The following is a 22426-nucleotide window of genomic DNA, read 5'->3' as shown; positions in this document are numbered from 1 at the left end:
TATTAAACAACGTGCGCGATGTGCTCGAAAAACGAAACCGAAAGAAGATGGGTCGGGAGGGCGAAAGCTTTCTCCGGTCTGCCTGGAGGAGGAAAACGTCTCGGAGAATAATAAGGACTTTAATTTTCCTTTCATCGGTCTGGGTTTGTTTATGTGTGTTTTGGTAAACAAAAATAAAAAAAAAAACGTTACAAAAAAAAACAAAAAAAAAAACACTTTCCTGGGGATCGAACCGTTGACCACTTGGTCAGTAGCGCGATGTTCTACCCCTGCGCCAACTGAATTTTTTTTTTTTTTTTTCTTTATTACATGGAAGAAGAAACGATGGGATCACAACGTTGTCGTTCAGGGTACACTTTACACAATCATACTACACATGTTAGAACTCTCTAATGTCTACAAGACTGTTAAACAGAGGCAGCCAGTCAGGTACTACAGTTTGAATATCATACACGCTTTTGACGCGGATAACAAGTTCAATGAAATGTAGGCGTACTGTTTTTGGATGTAAATTCTCATTCCTTATGTCGAGGCGGGACTTCCACATGCTATACAATGCTAGGAGCATTACAATGTCATACGGAAAGTTATCTCGAGATGATACAGGCAGGAAACGAATTGAATAGGGTGTAATATCAATCTCCTTTTTTAAAGCCCTGCGCCAACTGAACAAGGAGGAACTCACCCTCCTCCTTTCACCTGAACTGCCGTTCCTCCCTTCTCTGGGCAACTTGTCCGCAACAAGGAGGAACAGTCGCTTTTGCTACCTTTCTCCTCCCTTTTTTCTTAGAGTGTGCCGTCTGATATTGTATCAGCTAACAGTGACTCTTTTATTAGCCTTATTAATGCAATGTAAGTTTCTGTGTTAAGTACATCATTGGTTTTTTCGTAATATTGCTATTGTGTGCTGGTGTGAATAATGTTTAATGATGTTGTTGGAAATTGCTGATGTGTGCTGTTATGTGACTTTCCAATTTTTAATGATATATGTGAATCATGTAACCCACTCCTCCGCTGTAATGCTCCGGCGCTGCAGAGAATAAATAAATAATAAAGAATAATGTTTGTTAACATTTCAAACCAAAGCGGGGGAAGCAGTCTCAGAATACAATTGTAACCAATATCGACTGTATTTTGATTATTTACTTTTCAAACATAGTCGGTTAAAATGCTATTATGGGCACGGAGACGCAAATTTACAACCAACCTTTCACGCGTCAATCGTCTCTCCAGCTAATGAGATGTAAGCACCTTGTAACCACTGTGCGGAGCTTAGCGGGCTGCGACCTCCACCTTTTGCACCTAAATTACGTGGAACATCATTTTTTCGGTCGCGCACCAGTCACTTATAGCTGTGTTTGGAGATTTGTGTTTGTCCTTTGTCCCTCTTGTTCCCCTTCTCCAGGGATTACTTTCGTCATTCTTGTCCAGCTCGCTTGCACCTTTGCATTTAATTGCATTATAGCCATGAACATCATAAATATTTCACCACTTTTGTTCGTGCAAAAATTATTTTTAAAACTTCGTGTTGCCTTTATGCTTTTTAAAAATATATATATATATATATATTTTTTTTTCCCAACCATAATACCGGTGGCAGCTGGGCTTACGCTCCTGTTTCCGGTGCAAACGTCGTGTATGTGCGCGCGCCACGTATTTCGTTATTTTTGAAAATAAATGGTTAATTCATCATCAGTGTCTTAGTTCAGAACGTGATATGCGTTTGTCAAAACTTAACACAACCCACAATAAAAAAAATTGGGTTGTGTGTATGTTTATACAGCCTAGAACTTGGCCTGCCTCAACGGGGGACGAATCTCCCAGCTGCAGATGAGCAATTTAGCCAGTGCAGTACAACCGCTAGCCTAGGATCTTTGACGTGCACCACGCAGTAGTGATACACGACCGCACGCCAGTACGATGCTCATCCAGATCGAAACGGGCAAGGGTAGGGATTGAACCCAGGGTCCTGGGTTCTGCAGCGCGAGCTTCCGCTCCACGTGCTCCGAGCTGGTGTGCGCTAGGCTAGACCACTCGGCCACCGATCCCCCTGGCTAGCTTGTTTCGCTGAGCAGCCGAGCAAATGAGGCAGCGCTGGCACCTCATGACGCGGGCGAGAGCAGGCGCTGAAAGTGCAACGTGCACAGTTGTGCACGTCCACCGCGTGTTGAACATCGGTGCCACGGGCCGTACTGTAGTTTCTCGGCCACACGGATTGGTGTCGCCATCTAGGGGTCACAGTTTAAGCTTCTTGAAATGGCCGCCGCGGGGGTTCACACACTTGCGTTGAGCCCGACCGAGTGCAACTGCAACAGCTTGCGACGTTAGTCCTTTTACGGGTTGCTATGACGACGGGTTTTTTTATGCCGCTTACAAACGCCCCGTTGCCATAGCAACCCGTAAAAAGATTAACGTCGCAAGCCCTTGCGTGTCGCAGTTGGTCGGACTCAAAAAAGTGTGTGAAGCAGCCTTCAGTCAAAAGGCCAATTTCGGCACATATGATTCGCGCGTTTTCATGGACGTTGAATCGCCTGGTTTACATGGGGGAGAGAGAGGATAAGGCGACGCTTAGATGAACGCGCCTCTGTGACTCACGTGCTAGCCTTCAGCCGACTTCTAGATACGCTTATCGGGTAGGCAAATCTGAAAGCCGGCTAAAGTCTAGCGCGTAAATCAGCAGGCCATGTGAAACCAAAGCCACTGGACTTTAGCCACATGACGGGCGCTATAACCGTTATACATTGCCGGATGTGACTGGGAATTGCCACATGCACAAAATCCGCAAATTCAACACCAAAAACAAAACTCGGCAGACTATTTTTTGTTTTTGTTTTTTTAGAACAGTTAGGTATTGGATTGAGTTTAACGATGTGACAATTTGCGTGTGCCGCAAATTACGACAAATTATTTTTATTGTTGTTCACCTCCTGCGAGAATGCCGTACCGGCGCTTGGGGAAAAAAAAAAAAGGTATAAAAATAAACAAAACATTGATTAGCAAAAAAAAAAAAAACACAGACGTGCGCGCGAAGGGTGTCTGTCAAGCGCTGAGGTCTTCCCCTAGGGGACCATCTTAAATGAAGCTCTTCCTCTGGTGATTACCTGGCACACACAGCCAATGGACCGATCTCATCAGCCAGTTTGACTACGCCACCGCTCCCGCAATGCAATGATGGAACTAGTGCCACTAAATAAGCTACGCTTCAGAGTAACGACACTTGGCCATATTGTGTCTTAAAATCATGGTTGCCAGTTATCTGAAGCCTTATACTATTACATAAGCTTCCTAACACCGAATCTAATGCTGAGGAAGTCGCACTTTTGAATGACGATCGGCAGTTGCGTCTGCTCTGCATACGAGCCAAAATGGCGGCGCCCACAACAATGTCGGGGAACGGAGTGCCGGCACTCTAAGCGCAGCTCATTTAGTGGCTCTAGATATAACTTTCCCCTTCTGCATGTGCGACTAACTCGCTAGAGCTCTGCGCGCCCATAGCACAAGCCGGCACGAACCGTCTTGTAAACTGCTGCCTCTCGGTTTTCTGCGGGGAAGACAGTCCTCTCAGCGCTCTCCTCTCCCAAGCTGCCAGGCTAGCCAAGCATGAGCAGGATAAAAAGTAGAGAGGCTTTACACCATTCCAATATTTTTACATGTCCCCAGCCTAGCGTGGGATCTCCTCTTACCGGTATGGCGCATGTTCCTCGCTTCGAAAAGCGAGCAAATCACGCGCCATACGCACGAGCACTGAAAGTGGAACATGCCAGGAGCCCCTTTTTGGAGATATCCATAGGAAAGGAGGAGTCGCGGGCAAAAGTGAAAAGCGCGAAGTGCACGTCGGCCTTTAACTAAAGCTAGGGCGGTCTCACGAATGCGCCGAACGCTCGGTCAGATCGGTCAATTGGCTTTCAGCGGGTAGCTCTAAAAGATACACGCTTTCAAAACGCGCCCAGCTATCCGTTTCATTTCTTTGTTGTTGTTGTTGTTGTTGTTGTTCATCATCTTCGTCGAGACAAGGAGGCAGAAGCAGGAAGGGACGGGACCAGGCATCCACGCCCATCGGCCGCTTGGAAGACAAAGGCAACCCAACCACTCATTCAAGCAGAGAATGGAACGCGCCACCGCGCCCGAAAGCCTTCTATCCAAAACAAAGCAAAACAAAGACATTAAGACGCCTATGCCCCGTTTCGCCTGAGGATGGACCGCAATGGACGCTACGAGCCACCGCAGTCAATCCAGCTCGACGAAGAACGTTTCACGGGAGTACGCAACGCACCCCAAGCGTCGTGGCTTCCCCCCCACCCCCCTTTTTTCTCCCCCTAAAGGTCACGTGACACAGATACGACGCGGGATTGGTTGGGATGGTTCATAGTGTACGTTGCTGTTCATCCTAAGGTGAAACGGAGGATCACTCGTGTGTATACGTTTCATTCTAAGGTCGTTACTCTTGACGGCTCTTTTATCGTTCGTTGCATTTTCCAGCACCTGCGGCTTCTTTTTTTTTTTTTTTTTTTTTTTTTTAATGGAAGCATTTTAGACTTTCTTTTGCAGCTTTTGTTTCTTTTCTTATTTATTATTATTGTTTTATTTTTTGCTCATATTTCGGTTTCTTTTGTATTTATTTTTTTCATCACCACTGCTTTTTAGTTTCGAAGCACGACCAGTTGTAGTCGAACCCGGATTTTCTTGCAAAGCTGAAGGGGGTGAAAACTACACCACCTCGTTGAACCAACCATACGTCGACCTTTTTTCACGTGATCGCGCTCCCGCCCATACCGTAACGCGAAGGGAGAGTGGTCAATTAATGAAAGGCAGGAGGTGGAGTGCTGTCCGGCGAAAGTGTACCTCTTTCCCGCCAATTTAGGCCTGAACGAAATATAACCTTGTACGCAAGAAGAAGGATAAAAAAGAAAAAGGAATACAATAAAAGTTGGGTAAAGCTTCGATACAATGCTTTTCCCGAACGAAGGTGCCACGAAACGGAAGTCTAACCGCCGAATTCAGAAACCTCACTCAAACTACACTCAAACTGAAGGGCCCCTCCAGTTCCTCGAGGACGGCGCCAGGGCCGGCGCTGGCCAATCGCGAGGACTGATCCGCCGTCGCGATTGGCCAGCGCCGGCTCTCGCGCCTTCCTCGAGGAAGTGGAGGGGCCCTTCAGTCTGAGTGTAGTTTGAGTGAGGTTTCTGAATTCGGCGGTAAAACGCAATCTGTTCGCGTGTACCGCGTTTTGCTGGCCCACGCGCGCACCAGAAAATCAAAGCGCACGACAGACAAATCGTATAGCAGAGTCCACAAACGCGCTGCCGCACGTATTTGCGCAGAGCATGTCGTCTGCTTCTTGCGCAGGGGTTGCGATGACGTCAGAACGACGCCGAATTCTGATTAGCTTTGACTAAAAGGATAGTGGGTAGGCCTTAATGCTAGATGCCTTCGGGTCTACCCACTATTTCGTTTTTCAATCAGTCAATAAGAAATCGCCGTTCTGACATCATCGTAACCCCTGTACAAGAAGCAGACGACTGGCTCTCCGCACTGGCAGCACCCAAAAAACCTCTTTTACAAAAAACAAAAAAAGTAAATAGGAAATGGGGCAATGTTCATTCACTCGATCAGTGAATGAAGCGCACATCCTGTATAGATACCACAAGAAATATACGGTTGCAGAATATAAATATGTAAAGCCTTAGCCACACTGATAACACCCATCGTACAAAAGACAGTCTGCAAACACTGTCTGAGGCGTGTTAGGCTAGGTGGCGAAAGCTACCGCCCGTTACAAAGGGTATAGCCATCAACATCCATCCATGTACGGCGGTTATTATTATAAATATGTAAAGGCTTAATCACACTGATAACACCATCGTACAAAAGGCAGTCTGCAAACATTGTCTGAGACGTGTTAGGCTAGGTGGCGCAAGCTACCGCTTCGTTACAAAGTTATAGCCATCAACATCCACCCATGTATGACGGTTATTATTATAAATATGTAAAACCTTAGTCACACTGATAACACCATCGTACAAAAGACAGTCTGCAAACACTGTCTGAGCCGTGTTAGGCTAGGTGGCGCGAGCTACCGCCCGTTACAAAGGGTATAGCCATCAACATCCATCCATGTATGGCGGTCCTGTCCAGATTGGTCGTACAAAACACTGCATGTTCGAAGCACACGCATGTATGATGCAAACGTGCTTCGAAGATGCGTCGAGTCTTGTCCGCAGATAATGTCGTCATCACGCCTGCAGCGACCAAAGTGTCCATTGTATGACGTACTTTCTCGGTAACAAATGTTGTACTCCATAAAGACGTAACCTTTTTTTTTTTTTTTTCTCTTGCTTGACAGAATGATAGACCGCGAAACATATGCATCCTTTATATCTGCTTTAGTTATAAGGTGCCTTAGTACCAATTTATGGAGCAACATGAGTGACACAAATCTCAAGGCCTATCGTTTTTGGATGATATTATCAAGCTGAGCAATAATGTAAACGTGAAGTAGGTGTTCTTTGTTTTACTAAAGTTTAATAGATTCTTGTGAGTTGAGCGTAAACATTTCGCAGAAATGTGTCGCTTTCGGGGGAATAAGCATTAAAAGAAGACTCCCAATCGAGCCCTAATGTTCAGAGACCCCGAGATGTAGAATTTGGTTGGAGAGTTATTTTAGTTATCCTTATGAGGGCTGGGAACATGACGCAAAACCGCGCTCTCAAAATACTTTATCACTCCAGCTGAAAAAAAGCACTCGTGCCGCATGATTCCGCCGTAGTATGTAGTTATTATCAGTATTTCGACTAATAATACTTATTATTAACAGTAGCAATGTCATCGCTCGTTTTAACAACGATGCTGAAACGGTCTCCAACTGAGTCTGTCCGTCTAATACCACATTGTATGTAAAATAAGTGCTCTTGATTGAGAGTTCGTGAAATTCAAACTTGCACTGCTCTTGCCATCAAGAAATTCAGCCCCCATTCTTCCGTATTTTTTGTTTTGTTTTTGTTTTGTTTTGTTGACATCTTTAAAACCCTGCCATCGCAAGAAATGACTGCTCCAGACAGTAATTTCTTAACGAAAAAAAAAAGGACAGAAAACGCTACGCTTGCCACGCACATGATAGTGGAACAATGGCTCTTCGTATGGTTTTCTTCTTACAAAACCACGTGGTCCAGTTATCCATTGTCTTCGACGGCCTGTTGCCGCAACTTTAAAGCTCTTCCGGCATATTCGTCAGTTTTTGTTTTTTACACTAGAAATTGAATGTAATTACATATGGCGCCCTTCTTGTTTGTAGCTTTCTTTGTAAGTGCCAGTAACGAAACCAGCTTTTTAGAACGAGCGGTCCAAGAGCATTTCCGTCCTTTTCCCTTTCTCTTTTTGCCCTGGTCACTGGTCAAAGAGAACAAGGGAAAGGCTTCTTTGTGCAAATCTGAAGGCGTAAAGATAAGTCAGGTTGACCGATGTTTTAGTGGAAAGGGCGGCCTATGGCAGCTAAAGTCGACAGATACCTTTGTCCTGCCTGGTATCAGGGGTCGCGCACAGCAAAACCCTTCCAACTTGGCTGTTCTGCACGCTTGCACTGTCCAACTTCATTAAATGACTGAAAAAAAAAAGTTGATCATGGGAAACCTGTGTGGGATTTATTGGACCCGATATAAGTACTTCAAGAGGTGTCCGAGTTATGGGGGTTGGACACCTCTGAGGCTTGGACAGCTCCACAATAAAGTCGGACAGACTCAGCGAGGACTGAGAGGTCATTAGTTCTCATAATGGACACCTCTACGACTTGGAGATCTCCGAAAGTTGTACAAGCTTGATGAGTGTCTCATTATGTAGACGTTAGTCTGACGGCCCAGACAATCACCGCAAATGTACCAGCTGGCGATATCTCATTGTACACCAATTCGTACAAGTAGATGAAACATCAATTGTGACTAAGCTGTTGTTATACTTCCACTGCCATTGTGTAATGAAAAGTTCAATCCACGACTCGTTAGAATATAAACTTTCTTTTTTTTTTTTTTGATCACTGCCAAACTAAGGTATTTTAAGCCTTAGTGTGCAGTTATGGACACAAAGAAAAACACGCAAACTTAAAGTCGCGATCAACCTATTCCTTCCATTTTATATTTACTCTGTGACCTCAAAATAAGGTCACTCTAAAAGTGGTGCGAGCGCTGATACTCACTTCAAACTCAAGATATAGCAAAGACAAGCTAACAAAATTTAGAACAAAGATCGGTTCCACGGGTAGACCGGGAAAATATACACACATTTCGATCGATCTGTCCTTAGGTAGGACTGTCACGGCTAAGACAAGCCGAGTGGTGCATCTAGCAGCACGGGATGTTCAGGTGTTAAAAGCTAAAGTTGCGACGACACGCGCCACGAAGACGTTTGGAAACGGCCAAGAAACAAAGTTACATCTCTGCGTTGAGGAAAAGCTACGTCGCCTGCGGTCGCTCCGGACAGCGGCGACCTTCCTCGCTCCATCTCATCAACGTGCACGGCTAAAAATATCACAGAACAAAAATAATGCGCCCGCGCTTCCTACTTCCGACGGCGGGAAATCGTGGCTACTGAGCAATCCCCCGAAATGCTAAAGGCCGTTTAATGTAGTTCAAGATCCACGCACGTCGAGAACAATATAAATTCCAAGGCTTTGGCCTCACGGCTCAAGTAAGGTTTATGGCTCACTAGAGGTAAGACGGTTCGTGATATAACTTCCTGTTCACGAGAGCTGCATATTATTTGTTTTCTTTCTCTTCCTGCATTTTCTTTATGAGGATTTTTTTTTTTTTGTATGAAACATATTGGTCAGCGTTTAGTGTTTTGGCGCTACTAGCGCGGACTCTCATCGGGTAGGAGAAAGAAATATTGGTATCACTGCCAAATTTCTTGTTACCCTCAAAACAGAAGGTCAAACTGCCACACGTAACAAATGTTCTGAGCACTGTACGAAATAAGCCTTGGTTCTGAAATGCCTAAGAAGAAAAGCTAAAAATTGGCACTCACTTTTCTTCTTCGTATATAAAGCAATGCAGCAAAACGCAACGGTTTTTCTTCCTTTCTTTCTTTTTTCTCTCTCTCAGTTTTCCTGTTTGAGTGTCATATGGGTTTGCTCCGGCATTTGTATCATTGTATTTATTTCGGCGTGACATTTTGCTTGATACGTTGCATTTTTTTTCAGCAGTTTGGCCAACACGTCTGAGAAAATTGTGTAATCAAATTGTATCGTTTTTTTTTTCTTGTTAAAGTGCGAGTTATCGTTGTTGGTTTCTTTATAAAAACGTGTGTACAGTATGCCCTCTCCTATTGTAATCCCGGATGAAACTGATAGTATTTTAAATAAAATAAAATAAAGAAATTGTGAACATATATATGTTCACGTGCTGAACCAGCACGTGTTCAAAACGTGCTAGTAGGGATAATTTTGTTCTTCCCATTATTTATATTATTTTGCTCCGCCCGTTATGATTAACGATTTTTACTTTCATTTGCGCATTTCTTTTTCCTCGCACATTTTATTTCTATACCCTGTTGGAGGTTAAGAAAAGCATGGACAAGTCCTGCCACAAAGTTTTCCACTTTTTCCACTCAAACGGAGCAAACGCTGGAGAGGAGGCGAGAGAAAGTGAAAGGGACTCGCCTCCTCTCCACTGTTCGCACTGCTAAATTGGAAAGAATGAAGAACTTCGTGGGGAGAGCCTCTGCTACTCTTCTTAACCTGTAACAAAGAATAGCAAAATGGCTATTATCCACCTTGCCAGGTATTGTGAAGATATAGCTGGAGTATCCGAATAAATAAATTCATTCATCATTCATGAAGGACGTCAATTCTGCTGTTTCTCAACCAGCTGGCGTACACTCTTATCTCTTCACGAAGCTTAAATTTTCCACAGCGACAAGTGGCCTACTCTACCGAAAGCACGTAAACATTTTTTTCTCTTGACCCTACGTAGGGCCCAACGGATTACTAGTCGAACAGCTTGGGGTCACAAACGTCTTTAGTGGTACCCAAAGTCCACGAGAGCTAAGCCTAGCCCCGGGAAGAGCGAAAGTAAGACCTCCGGGTACCTCTTTGTAAAACCTCCCCTGTCCACCTGCTCCCTGTGTCCTGCTCAAAAGACCAGGAAGACCTCAAGGACAAGGGTAGATACTTTCGCGAGCCGGGTTCATCGAGAAGCAACCTCCGTTTACCCATAAACTGACAGGGCGCTGGAAGCTAAGGTGATCCTCGGACCAATCACACGACTATCTTTAACCCCGTGATCAGTCTCCCGCCCGTACCCACGCTTAGAGAGCGGAGTCCAGGTGACGAAAAGGGAGGCGGGTTGATTGTACCGGCGAGAGCGCGTAGCTCCCACCGCACTGCCAGCTTGCAGGTGAAAGGAGTGGAAGACCCGTGCAGGAACCAGCTGAGGAAAGAGGTCAACCACAGTCCGCTCGGACGGCCTCCTTGCCCGAAACCGGTCTCCAGCAGTCGACGACGTGGAGGCGCGCCTGCTCGAAGCAGACACCTCCTTGCCGCATTCCGGCTTAGGCCTAACGACCGCCACCGGGACCATCGGCAAGCCGGACTTTCGCTCGAAGTCGGCGCTCTACACCAGCGGATATTGGGCGACAACGATGACTTGAGATCTCTCGTTCCGAGTGTTCACTTTGTTGCTTCGGGAGGGAAGAGACGACAGCGAGGCCCGTGAGCAGGGCTCGAGGAGTTTTCCGTCGACGTGAACGAACGGGTCGCAGAACCACAACAAACATGTTTCAGCCGTCGACCCAGAGGCTAGGCCTACAAGCCCTGCTGTCAGTATTGATGCTTGCAGTCATTCTTCTTCCGACGATTGTACACGGACGTAAGTGGCCTTCCTTCCTCTTTATTTTCTTTTAGCGGGAAAGCATGTTTATTTGGGCGAACGATACCACGAGTATCTAGCTGGTTGCGTTATATGTTTATTTTCTTAATCCCATTTTAATTCTCATATTCATATATATTTCCCGCACCGTCTTGAACATTGACACTATAGGTCTGTGGTTTTCGTTCTCCTATTATTGTTAGACTGCACTGAGCAAAGAGCTAGGGACGCTGTTTGCATATTCCAGCATGCCTAAAGAAACCGTTACGCGTTCGTATATCCTCGTGAGAATGACCTTCGGTAAAAAGTCCCGTTATCCGATCACCGTGCGTCGCCGGAAGTAGGTCCTGTTGTGATTAGTCGTCATACCGGCGGAAGTACGAAGCTATAGCACTGATACGTCAATCGGTTAATAACACTTTGTTATCTGTCCGCGTTAGAGTGTCCCACTAAATGTGTTTTATTAAATTTGCCCAGAGCAACTGAAGCATTTGTTTATAGTAAACATTCTTCGGGATTCGAATTTAACCCACTGGCGTAATTAAAATTATCTTTGTAATTTTTTTTTTTTTTTTTTGAATTAAAGACAGATGTTAGTAAATGTTGTACGGTAGGCGAACTCGAATTTGTGAGACCAAGTTTTTGCAATCTTTCTTTTTTTATTTTGTAGTTCGGAAAGTCTCCTGATTCCTGAAGAAGTGGAAACGTGCAGTTCATGCGTCACAAGAGCGATAGAAATCCCAGCAGTTGTGTTCCTCAACATATAAAGTTATATTTACAACTTCGTACTTGTTTTATCAGACCTGTTTGGATCAACATCAGACCAATTTATCGATTAATTTATCGACTACCTGTCACCAATTTTTAGTCGGCGCGTCTGGGACATACTTGTTTTGTATGAAGCGACGAACCGCAGACGTCAAGCTAACTCGCAATCGTATCTCAATGCAAGGCTTTGCAATGTATAGTTAACTTCTCCGTTTTCAAACGCTATTGCGTGAGCGGGCCTCTTCTTCGGTGGGAGATCGCGTCTACGATGTCAAGGTTCCCCTTGCGTCTCCCTGCACCACCGAACCTCGGATCTCCGGGCTTCGAACCGAAAGTGCGATGTACACGCTCACCGTGCCAACCAAACGCCTGTTTTTATCGCCTGACCCCTCTCTCTCTCTCTCTCTTTCTGTCTCTCTGCGCGTGGTTGTGGGAGGGAGCGTGGTCATGTGACAAAAGATAGACGTGTGATTGGTCCAACGAATACGTAGCTTCCACCACACTCTCAGCTTAGGAGGGAACAGAGCATTGGCGCCCGCTCCATAACCAGTTATGCCAAAATGAATATCCGCGCGCGGAAGTTTTCGGCTGCTTTCGAAGGTTGTCGTGCACGCATGAAGCGGCTAGCGTCCGCTGGTCAACGCTATCAACTGTTTTTTAGGGGAAGACGACGTGTAGCCTAGGGCACCGAACTTTAACCTCTTGATGGCAATTCAGCACCTTTTGAATGTAACTGCAGCGTCACGTACCACCACTGACTTCGCCGTTCACATTTCGCATACAACGTTTAGCATGTTTGTGTGGACAACTCTTGAGGAACGCGCTTCTGAAACCAATTCCTGTATATATAAAAAAAATATTTTGGAATCTACACGGACAGTTTGCCGTGTAGATTCCAAAACCGGCCGTTCATGTAGCGTATATTCTGCAAGCGTTCCCTCTGCCATGTTACTTTCGCAATGTAAAAGTGGTATTACGAAGCAAGCAATAACTCATCACTCGCTTACAAATTACTGTCGATTATTATAAATCTTTCCAGAAAGTTGCAACCACTGTCTCTAGCCGAAATGAAATTCATAGCAGTCAATTGTGTTAAAAAAAAGGGCACTCCTAAAGGGTGTGCCCTATATAGTGATTAGACATCTCCAGGAAAATATGTATGTACTCATTTGGGCAGAACTTTTGGCGGAAAGTAGCGTAAACTAGCCACGAGTGTAAGGGTGAAACAAGCGTATGCACTAAAAACGCGGTAACGTCGGCACCTCAAAGGAATTCATATCATGCACTCCGCTATTCAATCATTCCCACGTACTTTAGGCATGGATGCATTGAAATATGGCTGCTTTACCTACCCGGGTACAGTCACACACTCACGAAGGTGCCCGTGTTTGTTCGCGGTAGTTTCTCTGCGACGACGTGAGAAACCGGCGGTGGCATCATCCTCGAAGTGCTCAATGTGCGTGGCTGCTCAAAGGCTTAGCGCGGCCGCCGCGCTCGACTCAACGCTGTTCGTTTCTCTTCGTCCGTTTTCAGCTAGCCCCTGCTTCATGTTACGTTAAAAAGTCGTGGTTGCGTCAACTCATCGTCGCAGTGTATTCCCCTAGGTCACGTAAAGATCAGAAACTCAACCGAAAAAAAACAACAAAAGGTTCATAACTATAACGGCTATAGTTATGAAATCGCTTTTGTTTCGGTTTTTCTTGGGTTCCGGTTTTCGAATATCGGTTACCAATTTAGCGTTCAGCCAAAACCGGTTCATTTTCATTCGTGTGAAACGCGGAAAAAAAAGGCCTTTAGAAAGTTGTCCAGTAGAAATCAAAATTGTCCCCCCCCCCCCCAAAAAAAAAAAAATCCAAGCTGCATTTTTTTTTTGTACTTTCTATTTAGAGGTTAATGGCGTGTCTGAAATTGTAGCGGGACACTTCATTCTATCAATTCGCCGAAGGCCGAATGTTTGAATTCCCGCCTATGTATATTCGTCTTTCCGGTCTATATAGGGAGATTCTTCCATCGTCATGCCACAACACTGTAAAGGCTACACGCGCTGCCCACCGCACGAGTTAAAACGAGTATTCAGACTCTTCCTGTGGGCCAAGGGTCTCGCGCTCTTGAGCTTCCCTGTAACCCCAAGCTAAGGTGTACTAGAACGGGGTAGTGCGCCGTCCGGCGGCCGTGAGAGTGTCGCAATGTGCAAACACACCGCTGAGGGCGCTGGAGGGCAGAGCGCGGTAGAGTGCCTTCATACACACGCGCGCTTTTGCTTGAGTGGTGACATCTCAGCCATTTTTCCGCCCAATCGTTTTTTGTATGCATTTTGAAGTGCGCGCAATCCGGTGTCACTCAGCTCGAGCGCGTAGCTTTGGCTAATGCATAGACGCCATTTCACCGCCCAAGTCACGCACCGAGTGCGCGAGAGTGTCACGCGCTGGCACATTCAGGGCAACAATGGATGTCTTCACCCTGAGACAGACAGACATGTAGGCACCCTAGAGCGCGGCCATCCGACAGCAGACAGAGGCCTGGCCGCCGCAGCAGCGACGCTTCCTTCAGCCTGAAGATGGTCGCATTCTTCGTTTGTTTTTGCCTGCTCGTTTGCGAGAAAGATTAAGTTCAACCCTATATCACACCCCCATGAAAAAGCGTGATTTGAGCGAGCGGCAGGACCATTTCAGAGCGTAAACGCCATTTTGGAGGGGTATATTTACAGTATCGCTTCTCTAATTTTCTTTTTTTTTTCGTTTCGCTGTTAAAGAAGAAGAATTGTCTATCTCATCTTGCGTGAGCATTAAGAAAGCGAAGTCTGAGAAGTTGATATGATATGCGATGCTTTCCTCTCGTTTTAGTATCAAGGCTTTTTTAATTCTATTTTCGGCAGCTGTACCTTTTGCACACCTTTATAAACCTAGTTTTTGTTCTGGTGTTAATACATATTTTTGTGTAGCACGAAATAATGAGAGTGAGGTTTTCTTGACTTCTGCAATCTCAGTCCAATATTATAGACCAGAAAATGTCTAAATTGACTTCATCTATAGTCAGCATGCATCATATAAAAATAAACACGAAGACTGGCAAGATAAATGGAGCAACTACAACTATTGTCTTAATTGAAGAGAAATTTGAGAAATTTGCTCTGTCTGAGATCTCACACAGGTCACAGATTCTTCTTAGACGTTTTCGATTTTTCTCTTCGTCCATTTTTGTTTTCTTCTTTTCTTAGAATCAAGCGACCCCACTCCTCAAACAGAAAGGCGTTGCTCGGCGTTCTAAACAAGGAGTGTTTCTCTTTGCATGTATTGAAACCCATCTTGCACCCCGGCGACAAACAGCGCCGCTCCGTCTTCCTCTTCACCGTATTTAACATCGTTGTGATCGAGACCCTTGCCTCTTCGGCACAGCAAGCAGCCACACAATAGTGTACGCCGCTCCACACACAACGCAAAACAAGAATAAAGAGTCGCACCAACAGGTCCTAAGCCAGCCTCGCTAAACGCTACCTGACCGCGCTCCCGGCCCCGCTGTGACTGGCAACGCCACCCCAGGCCTCTGCGGCCAGAATTGGGCCACTCGACACCCAGATCCTAAGGAGATGCCGATGCAGTCGGCACATTTCCCAGTTCTAGTAGACCCTACCCAAACTACGCTGAGACCTTGTAGAGTTAAGCCAATGTAAGACTGGTCACACCTCATACAAACGACAGTCTACAAACACGAGTTACCTCAATATCCGTGGTTCGAAGGCCGTGTGTCAAGTTTCTCCCTGAACTCATTGCCTTATGGCACTCGAAGCATGGATCTTGCGGTGACTCGCGCTCGAATCTGTATGCATGCTGCCTTTTGTCTGATGTACAGATGCTTTAAACACGTGCCAGATTGAGCCGCCATTGCCAACTTCCTCTTGACTCACCGCGGTGCCGAGGCACTGAAGCGCCCGGGCGTTGACGAGCCTCCACAAAGGCCTATGCTGGGGAGAAGGACAGAGTAACGCTTAAATTGGCAATAACCTGTCCTGCTGTGGCCATGATGAAGTGAAGCGAACGCAATAAGAGGAAACAAAAACTGAAAATCAGTCATGACAGCTGCCTGAAAGCGTCCATATAACCAGTGTGACCCCGGCTGTACGCTCTCCACTGCAGCACATCTAATCTTTGCGGCGAAGAGGTGGTATTTACCTTACGCCATGGACGAGGTCGTTGTTCTCAGCGTATGCCCAGAGAAAACTCACACTTTCCGCATGCCCAGAATGGGGATCTTTAGCATAGACTGCACGACGTGAAAGCTTTGTGGAAGCTCGCCGTCAGCACACATTCACTATACCCTGTTCACCGTGACCCTGTTTAACCCCCTATGTTTTACTTTAGCGGACTGCTAGCCACCGGAGCCGATTCATAGCCCGGAGCGTGTCACGTGACTTTCCGGTTGAGTGGAGCCAACCGGGAGATAATGTCCCTGCGGTTAACTCCACCAATCTTCACCTTCAAAAAAAAAAAAAAAAGTTCGCAGCAGGCTAAACCGATATCCCCTCTGCTTGCCGACAACGCATCTCTACTTCGTTTTAGCTTGAGTTCAGACTCCGCCGACGCTACGAGCTAATGGGACCAATCAAGCAGCGGCAAAAGCGCAAGGCACTAGACCTTTTCTGTTTGATTGGTTCAGCGATGATAGAACACGTATACAGAAACACGACGAACACCGTTAACGGCGCGCCTCTGACGGTGTGCGATTGGTACCATCACCTTCTAGCGTCAGCTGCTTCTGGACTTAAGTGAAACGAAGTACAGATATCAAAATGTCGCGTCTTCGAATCTTACAACGATCGCCAATAGTCTATTTCCAAAAGTCCGCGCCAATGCCTGTCCACCATTGCTTGATCACCTACTCTGAACATGTACTGGACACGAGGGCTGCGTCAGCGTTCGGCGAGGACTCGGATCCAATCACGCGCTTCGAGTCCAATGGATGGATGCATGGATGTTAACGGCCATACCCTTTGTAACGGGCGGTAGCTTGCGCCTCCTTGGCGGTCGCCCATCAATGTGCGACCGCCAAGGTCACCCATTCATGGGCGATCTTGGCGGCCACAAGAAGATGGCGGCCCACAAGAAAATCGCCATCGTGATGCCCACGAGAGGATGGCGGAATAAGGTGCCAATACCCTGAACTCAGGGTATTGGCACCAATACCTGAACGTATTCAGTAGCTCCATGGTTTGAAGTTTTCAAATTTCGGTTGTAACCGGCCTCATTTTTCAAAAGACCGCACCATCTAGTAGCTTGCGTGTCAATGTCCGCCATTGTTCGATCGCGCACTCTGAGCATGTAATTCACATGACGGCTGCGTCACCGTTTCCCGATTCAATCACACACTTGATGTATGCTCAAGAAATGGCAAACGCCAATGTTGCTTCGTGGTGTTCTGAAAATAGATTTTATATTGTGATCGGTGTAGACCCGATGGGGTAAAACTCTCCTTCTCGCAGGTCGGACATCGCACTGCTACACGTGTCGTTCGAGGGGCCAGCTGGGAGACTGTCGGGACCCGTTCCCCTACAACGAGACCACGGCCGACGGCGTCCGAGGTGTCGACGCCACGCCGTGCGCGTCCAAGTGGTGCGGCAAGCTCATCGAGGGAAGGGACGACGGTGAGGCATTCGCTCGTGGGCCATATCGCTTTCCCGAAAGCTGCTCTCGGGGCAGCAGACCAATACCGCTTATTGCCACAGACAAAATGAGAACGGCAAGGAGGTCATCTAGCGCGAGCTTCGGCCTTCGATGACGCTTCGCCGTCTCGTGAGCCTCGATCGTGCACGCGCAGCTAAAGCTCGAAGGAAGTGAACGAGCGCGTGCTGGAGGTCGGGCATCGGTATAAAACGTCCTGCCGCTTTCCTTTTTTTCTTTTTTTGTCGAAGACTGCAAAAGACGATGAAGAGTTTTAGGGAACCGTTTTTGCACGTCCTTTACGGTACGATGGGCCCACGAAATGCGCATATAGGAGTCTTCTGCGGTAGCAGATGCGCAGTCCGTACTGTGCATTCCGTCAACGTTCGTAAATCCTCGACCCGCCCTAAGTGGCAAACACAGCGAAGTTCTACAAATGTACGCACAATAAAGCTGCAGGGGCGCGCATCTCGGCGTCGCCACGCGCTAACGTTCAGCCCGCTGTGAGACGCTGCAAAGACGCGAACTAGACGGTGTTGCGTGGATCTAGTAACGACTTTACAGGGAGAAAGCCAGCCGGCTCCGTTTTCTGCGTGGCACGTCATAGACTCACCTTGTATGTGCCGCTACTGCAGTGCCACCAACAGGTGCTTGACGTCCTGCAATGGCGGTGGCGCTTTGCGGAGAGCAAGTCGTCTGCTTTCTGCGCAGGAGTTGCGGTGACGTCAGCAAGATGCCGAGCTCTGATTGGCTCTAATTGAAGGATAAGTGGGTAGACCTCAAAGCAAGCTGCCTCGAGGTCTACCCGCTATCCTTCATTCAGAACCAATCAGAGCTCGGCGTTGACATCACCGCAGCTCCAACAAAAGAAGCAGACGAACTCTTGCTCCGCACAGGAAGCTCGCGAGCCAATAGCGTCGTGCCGGATGGATGGATGGATGAATACGGCTGAGCCCTTTGGATCGGGCGGTAGCTTACGCCACCTAGCCATTTTGTTTTACCATTTAAGCTTAGAATATTTAAATGTGAAATCTATATTCACTCCGCAGTGCAAAGAAAGTGAGGCTATGAAACCCCCTTGCCATCAGTGGATAAGAAAATACCTAGTTTTCTCTCGATTTCTGCCACCATTCACTTAATCTTTGCTTGGTAATCTCTACAGTCTTGAAATCCACTCTCCCTTCGCTGTCTCTAAAACCCAATGACTTTATTAAATCTATGTTGTCTTCCCCTAGCGGTTGCCTATTGTTGCCTCCCCCTAGCGGTAGCCGGCGCAGAATCATCGGGAAGCAATTGCGACGAACAGCACAGCGGACAGTGTCCCCGTCGTCATTACGACGGGGTGGCAGTACGAATCCAAAGCTCCTTCCGTGGTGTCAATATGACGAAGGGAAAACTCCTTCACGAATCTGACCATATGCACGACGTGAAGGAGGTCCGTTTCGACGGACGAGTGAATGTCACGGCGCGCTGTACTCCGCAAACGAAATTGAGAGCGCACGCAAAAAAAATGTCGAGCTTCGCATAAGTACATAAGAGTTTTCTTAGTCGGCGTTGATGGCGTTGAGTGGACTGCGCTAGTCATGTACGTTTATGGCTTCCCGAATCAGCTTGACAACTACCGGGCGATTGTTTTCACGCCGTTCCGCTGTTTCCAGCACTAGACTCTCCTCATGTAGGCTGATAGAAACATCGAAAGGTGGGTTCCATAGCTTGGGTGGACGACCTCTTTCCGCTTCTCGTTACCGGTGAATTAAGTATATGATGCATATTTAAAGGGATACTTCAACGAAATTTGAAATATTCCCGTCGTGTTCAAAAATAGGTTGAATATGATCCACAATATCCGTAAATGACAATCGCACGTTTGTATTTTGAACCTGGTGGCTGTATTTCTCGTTATAAACGGCCCACTCTGGCAAGCGCTCGGAGAAGGCCCAGCTTAGAGCACGTGACATCCAAGGCAATCGTGACGTAGGTCGTCTCAAGACGAGCAAAGCTACGGCGAGGCTGACGTCGAGAGGATGGCCTAGTCGTTCCAGCCACCGAAGCGGCTGCTTTTGTACGAATTTTGAGTGACGGGTTAATCTTCTATAATCTTCTAGCGGGACAATAGCGACTTCTGAGACACACAAAAGGGATTCTCGGGAAGAGGGGAGTTCCTCCTTCCCCCCTTCTCTCGTCGTGACCGGAGACGAGACAACCTCCGTCACTAGCTGTCAAGGTTCTTAGACGAGCATTACAAACGAGGCGTTAGCGACATCCACCAGGTGCTCTTTGCTAATCGTTTAATTTGTTTTAAAATTCCTTTTCGAGACTTTTTTTTAACAAGATATTGGTATGTTCCATGTGATACTGCTCTTTTGAACACATATAGACCAAAAAATGAGCGCCGAAATTTCGTTGTAGTATCCCTTTAAGAGTTAGCTATAGGTAACCATGTTGTTCCATCGCCGCTGGGAAAAATAAATTGTATTATTCGTCAGCAGCTTAAACCAAAACGCGAACTGCAAGGTGCACAATTCACATGCCCAGACCGCGCAGGGCTCCGCCTCGAACGGCTTCGAAGGGAAACCTGAAAACTTTGTGCCGTGCGCATTCTTGTATACGTACTGCTGCAGCTGACCACGCAGCAATTGTTGTGGATTTTTCGGTGCGGAATAGCCATCTCGGAATTCGCAGCCCAGAACCGCTACGACGCACAACCAAAGCAGCGACTGGCAAAAGCTTCCCGATGAAACGGACCCGTTTGCCGCTAGGGGCCCCTAATCGGGGCTCGAATTGGGTCCGCCCGGCTTCTATTGCTGTCCATGCATGGCAGAGGCTTTCTTTTCGGAGGACGGGTTTCTACCCACACGCAATGCCCACAGCTTCATTTACAAACGTTCCTCATCATAAGCAACGACTCGATGTTGTTTGGACCGTTAGGCACCGGGATCCTGTTTACTGCCGTCGAAAGAGGGGAGGGGACTGTTGCCAACTGTCGATCGGGTGCCCAGACCGTGCCCGTCAGCCGGGTCGGTTTGGTCAAAGGTCAATAACATGAAATAAATAATATAATTAAACTGTCACTCAATGAACCATCACCCGAATGCGGCTACGTAAAAGACCAAACGTTTAGTTCCCATACCGACACAACGCAAAGAAAAAATACATCACCGAGCTATTTGCAGAGCGATTTGATTCAATAAACATTGTACCGGAAAATAAAAACTAAATTAATTTAAGTACCAATATTGAAAAGCCACAATGCTGCACAACCAGAAAGAACAAAACTTATATTCACCGAGAAAAAGAGAACAGCAATGTGGAGTTTCAATTGTCCTGCCTCCAGCGCTATAGCTTCCGATCTTCGAGAGCGCCTCGGCGTCTCGTGCTCCTCGTAAAGCTCATGCTCGAGGCCGGGTCTTCAAAGGACACGCCCTGCCGTTCTAATTCTGTCAGTGACTATAGCATTCTCATATCACGAGTTCGGTACACGGCAGTTATCACACCACACGCTCTCTCCAACGTGTTTTTTTTTTTTTGTCAACATAATTAAGGTTGTTGACAGAATGAAAACGGCAGGGCGTCTCTTGGGCGTCCGGGCTCTCACCCCACACTCGTTGCCCTTTGTCGTGCTTTGTCTGCGCGCGCACAATCGAAGCTCACGAGAAGCCCAAAAGTTAACGGAGGTATAGGAAGATCGCGCTTGAGGAGGGGCAACTGAACCCCCCCCCCCTCCCCCCCCCCCCCGTCGTTCTCATCCTGCCAGTGAATATAGTACAATGAAATGTGGTCACGTGGGTCACCAGCTCAAGTGGTCAACGCCGTGCTTCGATATAACCTTGATGATAACAATGCCAAGAAGTTCGCATCTCGTGTCCGCGCTAACTGTAGGGCGCAATTTACGTCGAAGAGATTTTTTTCTGCTCTGCACGTGGTCTGTTCACACGTATATCAGATGCGCTATCTCTGCGCTATTAAGCCGAGGTCACACTATTCGTACATCATACAAAAAAAAAAACAGCCTGTAAACACGAGTGACCGCAATGCCCGTGGTTCGAATGCCCGGTGCCAAGTTTCTCCCACAACCCACTGCCTCGCGGCATTTGAAGCACGGATCTCGCAGTGACTGGCGTTCGAATCTGTATGCAGACTGTCTCTTTTGTATGACGTATAAGCAGTGTGACCCCGGCCTTAGACAGTACTGGATATAGCGCTGACCTTGCCGATACAGCGCCACATCAGCGCTAAGTTACGTTCAGGTCAGCGCTGTTTCTATAGTTTGTTTCTTAGTCCAGACGCGGCCTATGTTACGAGCTGATGAGATCAATCGGGCAGAATAAAAACTGCACCATCATGGTTTCCATCATGTTTATGTAGGTGTTTCATCATCGCTGAACCAATCACATACAGGGAAAGGCTTAATGACTTTCGCTTTTGACGCTGTTTGATCGGTCCCTTAGCTCGTATACCGTCGGTTGCGTCTGGACTTAAGCTGAAACAAAGTATAGTGCTGGTCTATAGCACTACACTGTATGTTTGAATCGGCCCTTAAAGTGTTCAAGCTCTTTGGATCACGAACCCAACCAACACGCTCCTTTCGCAACATTTTCGATTCTCGCAGACTTTGACCTGGCCACCGAGCGGATGTGCTTGCAGAGGCCACCGGACGACCAGGAGGAACGCTGCGCCGAAACGCTCTACCAAAACAGACGAGTCTACATGTGCTTCTGTCGCGGCGACCTGTGCAACGCCGCTCACACCACAACCGCCTCGGGACTCCTTACAACAGCCCTGACGGCTCTTCTCTGCATCGCCTTCCACGCTGCCAAACTTCTCCATGCTTAACGCCTGCAAACACGCTACAAAACGTTAGCGTCTCTTTCTGAAACAAGTTCGACAAGCTTACATGTCTATACCGCGTTTGACACCAAGTTCGAGCACAGTTGCGTAAATGCGCAAACGCGTTGCCACGACGAGCTTCAAAAATCAGGCCGGCCACTGTGCCCCGTTTCACCCCTACGAGTTGAAGGAGCCAATCCATAGGGAGTATTCACTGGACGCCATATTTGTGGGTGCTGTTTAGAGCTCATGCTCAAAACGAGCTCACATCAAATGGCCGCAAAGACCGGCACTCTTGATGGTGCGGAATGCTCGTTGCAAAAG

At 47.1% G+C, this 22426-nt stretch overlaps 1 protein-coding gene across 1 annotated transcript; it reads left to right on the top strand.

Moving 5' to 3' along the window:
• The first annotated feature begins 10759 nt into the window (after positions 1 to 10759).
• LOC121833317 lies at positions 10760 to 22108 on the top strand. Its single transcript, XM_042286507.1, has 3 exons — positions 10760 to 10853; positions 17098 to 17259; positions 21885 to 22108. The coding sequence occupies exons 1-3, from the start codon at positions 10760 to 10762 to the stop codon at positions 22106 to 22108; spliced, it is 480 nt and encodes a 159-aa protein (XP_042142441.1).
• Positions 22109 to 22426: the final 318 nt, after the last annotated feature.

Source organism: Ixodes scapularis, unplaced genomic scaffold (genome assembly GCF_016920785.2).
Source record: "Ixodes scapularis isolate PalLabHiFi unplaced genomic scaffold, ASM1692078v2 PGA_scaffold7__128_contigs__length_106722199, whole genome shotgun sequence".
Classification (NCBI taxonomy): Eukaryota; Metazoa; Arthropoda; class Arachnida; order Ixodida; family Ixodidae; genus Ixodes; species Ixodes scapularis.
The sequence above is the reverse complement of the archived record's forward strand: the minus strand, read 5'-3'. Positions and strand labels throughout refer to the sequence as shown.